General features: G+C 37.9%; 1 protein-coding gene across 1 annotated transcript in view; it reads left to right on the plus strand.

The window, feature by feature from the left end:
• CNTN1 (contactin 1) overlaps positions 1-13,393 on the plus strand; it is a 106,942-nt gene that overhangs the window by 54,163 nt on the left and 39,386 nt on the right. Inside the window, 4 exon segments of the mRNA XM_009583770.1 lie at positions 939-1,059; positions 5,708-5,866; positions 9,175-9,324; positions 12,858-12,928. Coding sequence (XP_009582065.1) covers positions 939-1,059; positions 5,708-5,866; positions 9,175-9,324; positions 12,858-12,928 — 501 coding nt within the window.

Raw genomic sequence — 13,393 nt, forward strand, 5'->3', positions numbered from 1 at the left:
CAGGTCCATCATGAGGAGGCCGGATCACGGTCGGGCTGGGAAGTTAGCTGGCCGCTCAGCAGGTGAGGACAAGCAGGGCCCACGGCCAGGCCGGGCTGTGCCGTGACGGGAGCTGTAGTTCTGGCGGGGCCAGAAAGGCAGCGTTTCAGCCCAACGGCAGCTCCCGCAGCAGGGGGTCGGCCCTGGCTGAGGCCTCACTACAGCACTGTCTGTGTGTGCCCCATCCTGGGTTGCCAAAGGAAGGGGCTGCCCTGGGCTGTGCTGTCTCAGAGCCGTCCCGGAGCCCCAGCAGCCCAGCCTCCTGCCACGGGGTTATGGTTACTGCCATTGTCCTGTCCATCGCCAACACCACTGCGCAGAACGGGGGCTGGCCTTTCCTCTAAGGAGCTGTGACACATGTTGAACGTTATTGTTTCTTCGTAGTCGCTGCACTTTATCTCTCTTTGGTGCATCTTTATTTAGGCTGTGATTGTAGCCTCTCTGCAATAAAAACGTTTGTACTGCTTTAGGCTTGTAAAGGAAGAGCCAAACAGTATCCTGCTCTGTTAGTAGGACTCCATGACATGTTATCATACAAACGTGCATAAAAAATTAAGTACTGGTACAGAGGAATCATCGACCTGCTGTTTATGAAAAAACTCTTGACTAAATTTAATGTTCAGATATGGGCTTAGAATAGTAAAGGGGCAATGTTGGCTTGTGAAAAATAGATTTACTAAGACATCTGGTTTTTTCATGTCTGGTAAAGAGCAGCATCTCTTCAGGAAACACAGGACACTTTCAACAGCTGTCATATAAATCAGATGTATCTTTGAGGGTGATTCACGCTCTTTGGAAATAGCAACCACTGTATATCAGTTGGGAGGGATGTGCAGAGAGGCATCACATAGCTGTACAGAGATGTTTACCAGCTTCACTAAGTGCTATTTTTGTAACAGATTAAATCCAACGGTGAGCTGCTCATTAAAAATGTTCAGCTGCGGCACGCTGGGAGGTACATGTGCACTGCTCAGACGATTGTTGACAACTCCTCGGCTTCGGCTGACCTTGTGGTAAGAGGTAAGGTTCTCCAGGTAAAACAGAAATGTGGCTGGTTTTCATCTAGACAAGCAGAGTGTTTCTGGTTGTTTAGAATATGTTATTTCTCATCAAGAAATGACAGAAATTAAAACAAGAAGTGCATGAACATGCAAAGTCCTTAAAGTCTACTCATGGTAGTGAATCTATTCCAGACATTTAGAGGTCTAAATGAGCATGTATTTTCCTGAAAAGCAATAAAGAATTCTTTATTATGGGTATTTTCCTTATGTTAAAATAATTTTTAGACAGTTTAATTTGGTGTTCATTATTAAAAATAGATTTTAAGTATCATTTCAATGTATCCACTGTATAACATTTTTAAGAAGCCACTTCTGTTTTCTCATAAAGCTTTATAGATTAAATTATTGTGTATAATACTAGGCTTACATTAAAAGGATTCCTAGTTTTCAAATGACAGAATCCAGGACATTTGGGGTTAATGTTATCACTCCTTTGTTAACTAGTTCATATCTGTTAAGTGTTACTGCGGTCTCAGAAGACTGTGCTTGCTCATACAGTACGTATCCTACAAGATCTGGTACAATGCGTGGTTTCAGTAGCATGGGTTAATTCATGTCCTTTGGGCATTTTACTCTGTTTTGTGCCTCCAGGTATAACACGTTCTGAAGTGCTAATGCTCTGTAATGCTAACAATTCAAAGGAGACATAACTTGTACTTGCAGCTGCATTGCTGTCATGTTTTGCCCCACGTTCCAGTTATACTATAGAGCTGTATAGCATCTGAAGTATAGCTTGTGCCTTCATTCTGAATTTCTGTCATGTGAGGATGTCGTGGACTTGAATATTTCTGTATTTCATTTTTGCTGGGTATTAACAGCCAGTGAAATGTCATCAGTTTTGGATGAAATGTCAAAGCAAATATGGTAAGTGGTGAAACTGCAGAATACATCTGCAAAGAAAAAGAGAAGGGTCTGTTCATGTGCCTTAGTATTATGTAAGCAATTCGTTTTAAAAATAAAAAGAGAGACGAGGTGCTTTATCAAGCTTCTGATTCTCCTTCAACCCAGTAATTATAATTAGAATCATTATTCTGAAGTTATGTTGTGGAAGAAATTAGCATTCATTTTATGCTCAACATTTGGGTTTTAATATGATGAACACAGTTCTGCCTGAGTAATTCTCACTACCATTTTTGTCAGTGGAAGACTCGGCATCTTACAAGGGGCAAGGTTAAATATCTGATGAAATGTGACAAAGGTGACATTACAGCTTCACTGCATTGGTACGAAGAGGCAACAGCAAAGTATGAAAACACAGAGCTAGGTTCCACAGCGTCTCATCAATGAAGCAGTAAAGGATAGCCACTGTTCATGCAGGCACATGAAGATATTTTGTCTGTCCACAAAACAATTTAACGGTTCATATGGATTGTCCTATGTGATCTTAGAGCATTACAATTGTTGTTGTGTTCAGGAGAATTGCAAGTGATATCAGTACACTGAAGACTGTCAGGCCCCTGAGTGCACCAACAGACCTTAATGGCCCTGACCAGCCTCACCCAGGACACCCACCCATGCAACTGCCCATAGGCCCAGGAGCCCTGTTAAGGTCAGCCCTGGACCTTCAGCCCTGACTGGAGCTATGTTACAGACATGCCTGCTTCCAACTCTGTTTCTGGCCCTGCCTCCTGGATGGGCTTCAGACCTATGCTGTAGGTAGCTTGTCTCCTGGATGGACTGCTTGGATATATGCAGTAGTTTGTCACCTGGATGCACCTGATTCATTGCTGTTGAAGGAACTGCCAACCCTGGGGTTACTTGTGGATCCTGGCTCAGCTTTCCTGAGGGAGCAGCTGGCCCTTAGTGTTTCCTGACACATGCCATTTTCAGAAACTTTGATAGTGAGGTGAGAAGCTGTAAGAGATATCTCCTAAAGAATGAAGGAAAGAAAGATCTTGGGACTGATGAACCTTTCCATACCTTCCAGCTTGAGGGCTTCTGAAGTTAACAGCCTTGCAGGAGAACGGGTCTCTCAGGCCTCACCTGCCTGAGTCCTTAGAGCTGGGCTAGCAAATACGCACGTTACCAGGGTGGAGAGTTGACTAACAACCCTCATCTTAAAAATCAACTCTTAGCAACAGCTTCTACTTCGTGCATCCTCTGTGAAGAGTAAAAGGCTGTTTCCACATGCAGTGATGTATTTAGTCCTTACCTTGAACGGGAGGTCTGAGGACAGCTAATTAGTAGATTAGTTTTCAGTGCCAAGATTTGAATTTTAATAGGAGTTGGTTATGAGCAATCCAGTGGTCAACTGGCGTACATTTTTCCAAGGATACTAAATGGGAACTATTCTTGGATCTTAGGAGAAGAAACAATCAGGAATTTGATTGTCAAAGTCATAGGCCATAGCCCATAGATTGTGTAGAGTGGTCATGCTTATTTCTTCTTAAGCAATGGCATATATATTCTTTGAGGAACCAGTCTAAATTTGAATACTTTTGGCATCGGGAATGGAATCACTTGCTTGTTAGAAGGGTAAATTCATTGAAACAGAGGAACAACAATATATGGTAGTATATTTGTTTGATTCAGTTAATTTCATTTGGTTCCTTTTGCTCAGATTTATGGAGAAAATAAAGAGCTCAAGAACTGAAGATACATTTGGCACACTGTGTGTTTAGATCAGATGTAGAAATCTCATTCCATTCTTTTTCTTGAGTTGTTTTTGTTTTGGTTTTGGTTTCTCTGTAAATACTGCAGAGGAATATATCCTGTTGTTTCTTGTTGGTTTTTTTAATATGCTCTGGGACTTGTTCAATCAGATTGTTGGATAATTACCTGAATCATGTTGGCATATTATTATCTCTGAATGTGGAATCAGAAAATACTTCTCAATGGTCCTAATGCATTGTCTCTGTTTTTACACAATAGTTAATATATATCACATAACTGTGTATCATGTAAAACAGAAGCATAATAACAAAACTGGAACAGTCAATATGAAAAGAATGATCTGAAAATATCTAAAGACCCAAGTTCGTAAGTAGGTTCTAAGCTTTGGGTTACAGAATTAACTGTAAATGTGAGGGTTTTTAGCACAGCTTACAGAACATTGTGATGTCTTTTACAGATGAAGATTCCTATACTCATATATGTGTACGCCTGCATCATTCTCTTCTTAGCTTTCTAGTCTATAAAAAAATCACCTGTGCCTATCGATCTGCACATTTTAGCCTCTCTTCTGGGGACCAAGGCACAGCACAGCAACAATAGAAACGTTACTCACACAAAGTAGAGGTGTGGGAGTAGTAGTAATTAGAAGAAAAATTGTAAAATTTAAAAAAAAAAATGCAAGCATTCACTCCAGCAGTTTTTGTCTGTTATTATTGTTCAGAAATAAACCAGATGAGGTTTGGTGAAGAGATGTAATACCACTTATAAGGTTTAGTGATACACCTGGAAACAACAAGCAAGTTTTGGGAATAGGCTTCAGATCCAAAGTACAACTAACAAGCTTAAAGCTAAATATGGATTGAGAATAATTGTTATTTTAACATAGCTATTTTAAGTAGTTGGTTTGAGCAGAAATAGTATTTAATACTTGAAAAGCATAGAGATGAGACTGTGAACTAGTTTAGGACAAGCAACTTCTACCTGTAATGATTTAGCTGGGTGTTGGAAGCATAGTAATGTGCCATCAAGTCAACATCTGTATTTAGTTCATGATTTTTCTATTCACTAGGGCTATGAATTTTGAAATTAATCTTTGCAAGAATCTGCCTTTTGAAGAAAAAGAAAATACTCTTTAGAAATTATTTTATAGGTCCTTCTTGATGATCAAGACTGAAAGGGCAGATGTGGAATGGCTGTTTTGTGCAAAATGTTTTTCCCTTTGACAGCTTAGTGCTTCTGTTCCTTGTTGGTGGTCTTTGTGGGGTTATTCTGGTGCACAGAGGTTGTTCTATTTCACCTATGTAGTTCGCAAGACTGCTTTTAGTGGGTGTAGTGGATTCCACATTTTGGCATGGATTTTTTAAATTCTTGTTGTGGGAAGGCTTTTGTAGAACTGTAGAAAAACGTTGCCTAGTTCTGCTTTCACTCAAGTTATATTAGTCTGTAGGAAGTTTGGATTTGGTGGTGGGTTTACCACATTGGGTTAATGTGAAGGCCAAGAGAAATGTGAAGAGGTCTATAGAAATGTCTTTAAAGGTATGATTTCTCCAATGTAAGTTACAAGATTTTCCATATAAATTGCAGTCAAGGCTAATATGGCACAAGCAGAAGTGTAGATTAAAAATGGGCTACCAATAAGGTCATCATTAGGTGGAATTTAGGAAGGAGGATTTTATGGTTTTTTCCTGACTCTGAGTTCACTGTTGTTTGAAAAAAGAGTAGCAACAGTTTCAAAGTATCATTTTTTTTACTTAAGAAAATCTCAGCATTACTACTTAGGCAGGAGTCATGGAAGTCTCATTTGGTAGTTGTTAGATGCAAGAGCATCTACTGAATCACTCCGCAGAGTATTAAGATGTATATATACATACATTTCTTAAATAGAAAGTGAGACTCGAAAGCCTTGTATCTGAAATATACAAGTAGGAAAGTTAGTGAACTTTCATTTTTAGAATATTTAATTTGTGAATTGAATTACCAATTTGTTTTCTCAGGTCCTCCAGGCCCTCCCGGAGGTATAAGAGTAGAAGAAATTAGAGACACTGCTGTAGCACTTACCTGGAGTCGTGGAACAGACAATCATAGCCCTATTTCTAAATACACTATCCAATCAAAAACCTTTCTATCTGAAGAGTGGAAAGATGCCAAAACAGGTAAGAGTAATGCCAGAAGTAATAAGGTCAATAGGTTTTAAAGTGTTTGATTTTTAGAAACCTTGGCTAATCAGAAAATAGTCACAATAAAAGGAAACCAGGGATGCTATTAATGTCTGCTACAGGGTTTGGGAGCAGCTACCGTCCTGTTAGTGTGTTGTCAAAATGTTTGTTCCCAGCACTTGGAGGGCCTGAACTGAGTATCAAGAAATACAGAAAAGAACAGGCCAGAGTTTTTACCTGGTTTTTGCCTCTTTCCTTGTTGCTTGAAACATTCCACATCAACTACTAGAATCATAAAAATTTATTTACAGGTTAATTTGGATGACAAACGGCTGTCTTCATTTCTGTATTTGTTATGCAGAAAGTTGGTTAAAATTGTGTGCTTTTTCCTGGGAGCAGGCTAAGTTCCAGTTGCGTTAAAACTGGCACCCTAGAGAAAACATAGCTGAGATTATCCTTCTAACCACTGGATGTCATCATTGTGCCACATAATTGCAGTTGAGGAAGCACCTACCTGAACACAGGGCATGCTAATATATATTTCTTTGCAAGATTTAACATAAATGCATAAATTATGAAAATATTTTTAAACTACTAGTATCTTTGAATGATTTATGAATGATAGCATTGCTACAAGCTATACAGAATTGTCCTATCAATGTGATTCATTATGCCACTGTAATAAACTATAACTTAAGTGCTTTTCTGTGGAATTAGGGCATCACATACTCAGCATTTCTAAATGCTAAGAATATTAATAGTTTCAGCTATTGTCTTTCATTTAAGTTGTCCTTTGAAACTACAGAGATAGATGTCTAAGAAATAGACTTTGACATACTGACCTGAAAATCTCTGTTACATTTTTAGAATAAAAAGTTAAAAAAACTAGGCCTACTGCCTTAAATCATATTTCTCTTCTAGAATATGTAGTATATGTAGCTCTATTGTATGTCATTACCTCCAACAGACAGCACTAGTATATGACTTATATTAAAGTAGCTGGAGAAATAAAACTAGAAGGTTCCCCAGACCCTTCCTATCTCTTATATCTTGTTTAATAGTTCCTGTAGAATAGATTTCTTTGAACTGTAAAAAAATAATTAATGTAGAAATTAGAGCTATTCAAATAACTAATGATTTTCTTCAGTAACACTATGCGCAGGAGGGAGGATCCTTTTAGACCAGCCTCTGCTTTTTTCAGGATAAATTATATTTTATTTCGTATTCATTTTTTTTCCTTTTTAATTAAAAAAAAAAAGGAATTGGGAAGAAATGAGGTTTTAGGAAGAATTTATAAACAGGGGGTGGCAGCTCTGATACTACTTCCTTTTGTGCTGCCTGTTACTGGAACCAGAAACGTGTGTAGGAGATACAAGTGTTGGATTCAGATCTTCACTGTGTCTGGTTCAGAGCAGACACTTGAACCCATCCCTCTCGCTTCTCAGGAAGATTCCCTGTTTGCAGTGTTATAGGCATGATGGGATGCACTTCTCTGCATCTCTGAAGTTCTGCTTCACAGAATTAATGAGATAGTCATTGAGACATGCAGTCAGACTTTGAGTCTATCCTGTAGCATGTGGAGTGGGATTCACATCCTGAGTGGCACAGGGAGGAATGTAGATTGTTGAAGTCCTTTTTTAAGAAGCTAGCAGGCAAGATATAAACTATTCATTTCTGAAAAGTTGAAATGAACTATTCCGGTGTTTTCAAAATCATTGCTTCTTCATTTGAACCACACTGAGTAATTCTGATTAACAGACAATTCCCTCAAAAAATAGGTAAAATCACCATAGTAACCATCATTGGCACCACTGCAAGCTCTTACTTAATTTCTGGGCTCCTCCCATTTTGGCTCAGTGTTCGCTTTCGTATGAAAGAAGCATGATGAACAGTCCAAACTGATCTCTCATCAGTGTTTAGGCTATCATTTAATGCTGCTAATTTTCAATGTGTGGAACAAAAAAATATACTTTGGCATTGCAGTTTGGAAATATTGTTGTTATTATTGCTACTACCATTATTCCCAAACCAAATCATTCATCTCAGGTTGCATAATAGCGAGTGTGATTTATGAAAGAAGGGTATTCTACTTCACAGTATGGAAATATGTATGAATGGGTTATGTAATAAGTTGTTTACATTTATGTTGCTCTTTCCAGTTAAGGGGATCAGGTTCTCATCATGTTGAGTATTCATAATTATTCTGGGAATTTGTGGCACAGTAAGATTAAATGAAGAGATTGAAAGTAGCCCAAGAAAAGGAATGCCAAATTTATATTATGGCTTGGATGCCATAGGAGGTTTGCAATGGCTCTATTGACTGGACAGAAAAATAATTTGAGTGAGGATGAGGGAGGGTGGTGGGCAGGTGGAAAGACAATGGAAAGTGTTTTTCTTTCTCCTTCAGTGCCTCACTTTGGAATGAAAAATTTTATGATCGTTAGGTAGAGGAAACTTGTGTCACCATCCAGTGCTTACACTGCCATGCCTGTTTTTTTTGCAGCTATTGTATTCATATTTTAATTCCAAATCAGCTGCCTTCCCAGTGTGGAATATCTCATTTCTCATCTCCCTCTGAACCCAAGACTCTAATTTGACAAACAACTCTTGGCCCATGCAATGAGTGAAAATCCTCTGTCTTTCTGTAACTGCAGAGAGCTATAGAAACAACCCCTATTGTCTGTGAATTGTAGACAGAGAGTCATGAGTTATGCATTTTATTTATGGTAAAGAAGCTCATCCTTATGACAATAATACGTCTTTCCACAGGAATTACAAGAACACTTACCTTTGTTGGATCAGAACTAGATAGCAAGTTGTAACATGCTGACTAATAAGGTGCACCAAAATATGACTACATTTTATAAACCACTCTTTATCAATTGATCGAACCCTACATTTGAACATGTCTAGCCCTTGTCTATATCATGAATTTTTATTTTACTGTTTCTGCATTCCAGATTTCTCATTGCATTTATCTGTAGGTAAAATGAAATTCTACAACTACAATATGTAATTAGTAAGAATACCTCATAACTACATGTACTTCTTTTGCTAGTTCACACCCAGTTAAAACTTACAAGTCTACGGGGGTTTATCCAAGATAGTGTCATGGTTTCCAAATTCCCAGTCACTGCCGTGAGTACTCCTTGTAAAATGTGGTATTCCTAATGTACAATGTCAAGTTTCCTTCAGTTGGCTATGTATGGTTGCAGAATACTGGTGGTTTTGCCGAAATCAACCACATTGTTGGCTGACCTTATTGTAAAAATGCTGTTTTCTAAAGCAATTTTTTTTTTTTTTAGAACCATCAGATATTGAAGGAAATATGGAATCTGCTACAGTGATTGATTTAATTCCATGGATGGAATATGAGTTCCGGATAATAGCAACAAACACTTTGGGGACAGGAGAACCTAGTATGCCATCACAGAGAATTAGAACTGAAGGCGCTCGTACGTAAACAGAAAATGTCAAGTTTTTTAATGTACTTCTTAATTTTCAAATTTTTATTAATCAGTTTTGTAATTTTGTTTTTTATTTGAAAAAAGCACTTCAAAAGATGCAAGTCTAGAGAATACATTTTCAGCCACACACTACTGTAGCTTTTAGTAAGTAAATACCAGACTGTCCAGATGTAATAGCATCAAAGCAGACAGGAGAGAAACATCGTGATACAAACAGCAAATTTGCCTCCATTACTGAAGTAGAATCATACTGTATCTTTCAGAGATCCCCCACTGTATCAGTGAGTTTGTGTGTGTGTGAATGCATGTACATGCTTGGGACCAGGGTACAGATCTTAGGAAAAAACATGCATGTGTTTAACAAGGAGAATGCTGTTTGGTTTGTGTTGTTACTGAAGAATACATGGCAGGATCTGTGTTATACTGGAAAATGCCATTTTTCTGTGATTGTAGCTTTGGTCTTGTGTCTTATTCCATGTCAAAGATGTGACATTATCCGACACAACATATGCCCTTATCAGTCTAATTGCTCGGTGTTAAAATCTCACAGCATACTTAAGGATATCCTTTAGGCTCAGGCGCGTGCTTTTTAAAATGAATTCTCCAAAATGAGGAATTAGATCTTACTATTCAAGATAATAGATTCTGGTTTGACTGTACAAAGGAGATAACAGCAGTGCTCTAGGAGGTAATGTATCACTGCAAAAAGACTGTATCCAACAAAGCCTGTATACCAGTATATCCTCCTTAAGATATATTAGCACCCATGTGCAACCTGGATATATTTACAATTGTTGTCCCATAGCTTGAGATTTGAAACTAAAAATGCAAAACCAAAGTGTAAAAATTACTTTTTGCAATTACACATGCTAGGTCATTGCTTTGATTACATAGTATTTTCAAAATAAAATGTATTTGCATTGCAAATTCCAAAACATTTATTAAAAAAGACCCACATTTGGTCCATTAAAAATTGTGTTGCTTAGGGAGAAAGGAAATACAGATTGGTTAAATTAATCTGGACAGGGAAGGAAAAGCCACAGAACTTTAATGCTAAAGTAAAAGAAAATTACTACCTATAAAATTGACTATTAGCATCATATGTTTTATGACTCAACAGCTGTATTTAAAGGCCCAAGGAATCTAAATGAGAAATCAACACATGCTTCTTGGAGTGCCTGGTGCACAACAGACATTTTTGAAACATCAGAAAAGAGACAGAAAAGGAGGGGAAATAATGCTCATAGGTGGAATAGTGGTAGTGTCCTGCAGTTTGCAGTGTGCCATGTTCATGATATTTGTTGTAGCCTCCCAAAAAATGGCATATCCTCCAGTTTTGTAGCAGGTTGCAATGCTTTTGCAAGAGGTAGTCTGTTTAGTCTGTTGTCTCATTCCCCATGCGCAGCACCATTGTCATCTCTGGCAGACTGTGAGACATTTTTGGTGAAACAAAGCAAAACGTTAATGCAGTCTTTCTAGGCATCAGTCAGCACTTCTTGCCATGCCAAAATAGGGTATAAATCAGGAACAGTTTGCAGATGAACTTCTGCGCCCAAGTGCATTTCCTGCCAGGAGCTGGAATTTGTTATAAGCAGCAACAATAGGATTTGGGTTGCACTGTCAACTTCTAGGGTACTACAGAACCAGTACTGCTGTGCATTTTCATGTAAATCTAAGAAGGTAAATACTTTATTGCACAAGCAACAGCCCATATCCACACATTGTAGTTATTTTTAACATTTGTTCTGGGTTAAACAGCAGCACACAGTGCTGCGTCTTTGTATGAGTGACAAATAATGTCTGTTAAGCTCGAATGTTGTCAGTTTCTTTTTCAGTTTTGAAGTCTCTGTTCTTGTAGATAACTGTAATTTCAGTAACATTTTATTAGCATGCTAAGAATGTGTGCTATGATTTTTCTTTTTAATGAAATCTGCTTGCTTCATCGGTAACACATTTCTCGGCGATTTCTTGAAATTCAATGGATCAAAGTCTGCTTTTATGTATTTTAGCTTCTGGATGCATTAGAGTAATTGTCTAAGTATAGCTGTCTCAATTAGTAACCTGGTCTTAATGGAGAGAGAAATCTGGGTTTAACGGTTGAGAGAATGAGGGAGATTCTCTTTAAAAGGGTGATTTGTAAGACATTAGACGGTCTTTTTTCTCTTGTCTGGCAGCCTGTGTATCTTCTTTGACTACTTAAGCATTCTAGCAAACCTCTGCTTCTAACTTAGCACTAAAGTTATATGCTTATAATAGATAGTGGGACTACTGTGTATTTCAGTAATAACAAGGTCAAGTAATAAGTTCAAGCTTCCTCTTGAATTGTCATGATACGTATGTTTAGTCTCATTCTCCACTAATTTGTTTTCTGGAAGGCCACAAATAAATAAAGCAAACCATGCACTGAATGCTGATTTCAATTTCAAATTTATTGTTACATATTTTTAGCCTTTCTGAAAACATTAATTCTTCTCTGCTTTGTGTTCCTCCTCAGCTGACCCCCAGAGAAGGCCTCAGCAAACATCTTAAATAGCGGGAGAGCACTTAAGAACTATCTCCTTACTATCTTGTGACATTCACTGATTAGTGGAGAAAATGCCTGATCATATAAGAATTTTTAACACAAAGAACATGTTCATGTAGATAAGGCATGTAGCTAATGCATGATCACCTGGGGTGTATTTAACGCACTATAGGTGGGCCATCATTTCCTAAGTTTTCAGTGGTGCTTTGTGTGTCCTTAGTATTGAGTGACACCAAATAAATACACAAACACCATAGAGGATAGCAATAGAATCATCACACTTAATGCAAAGAGTCTTACAGAAATGAGAATACAGGACTGATTTGTAATGGAGCCCTTGAGAGTATCCTACTTTACCACTCAGCTGTGCACTAATGATAGATCAACAGATTTTATTTCATTACACAGAGTATCAGTTTAAAATGCAACTAGTAAATTACTGAGTGCCATGCCAGCTTTGCTTCTGAACATCTACCCATTCTGAACATGCCAATCAAGAAGACTAATGTGCCACTAATCTAGAATAGGATTAGGATGCCAATGGTTCAACGATATATTCATGGGTTTAACATTACACATTGTGAGTAAATATATTGAAGTAGATGGAACTAATCACAGTCTGTTAAGGTAAACACATATGCAAGTCCTGGGTGCTTGAGCGCTTGGCATACCAACATCTGAGGAAGCACAAGAACAATACACAGACCTATGAGGAGTGTTCCGTTTCTGAATATTCGATTAAATATTTGTAGAGAATATGGTTGAAAAGAAGAATGATTGCTAGCTATGGTTAGAACTGGCATGTTTCCTGCAGCAGTAGCTATACATTAGTCTTGGCAAGACCACAGACTCTCATAGCTATTACAGACTATGATTATTTTAATTGTGTGTGCCACATGTGCTCATTGGCCCTGCTGTTAAAAAGAAAAGTAAATAGTGATATTTTTACTGACTGCATACTTTGTAGTCATTTTTCTCGTCTCTTCTGTTTTTCTAGCTCCTAATGTGGCTCCTTCTGATGTTGGAGGAGGCGGGGGAAGCAATCGAGAGCTGACAATAACATGGATGGTAGGTATTGCACTGAGATGGCACGAAAGCTATACTTCCTTGTGTCTGATCTTGCTCCTCCTGAAACCCATGGATGGTTTGTCACTGGTTCCTGTGAGAGCAGGATTTGTACTCAGTATATATAGGTTTTCAGACTTTTCTCATAAAAATCCATAAAAAGGAATGAAGAAGACGATATTTTAGAGGTTTATGTATTGGACATTTCTAAAATATGATCTAAAACATTCTCTGAGTATGTTTCAAAGAGATTGAAACACATACTGACTATGACAATGCATTGATGTAACTGCATTTGAAAATTCTGCATATTGCATCTTTCTTTGAGTCTTTTTTTAAGTTACAATCTGAATAGCATGCACATTTGATTACCACAACTAAAAGTATAACATCTTAATTATGACTTTAATGTGCTGTGCACAGATTTACAGGCTTTATAAAAAAAAAAGAAAATACATCGCCATTCTA

This window comes from Fulmarus glacialis, unplaced genomic scaffold, assembly GCF_000690835.1.
Source record: "Fulmarus glacialis isolate BGI_N327 unplaced genomic scaffold, ASM69083v1 scaffold15008, whole genome shotgun sequence".
NCBI classification, from domain to species: Eukaryota; Metazoa; Chordata; class Aves; order Procellariiformes; family Procellariidae; genus Fulmarus; species Fulmarus glacialis.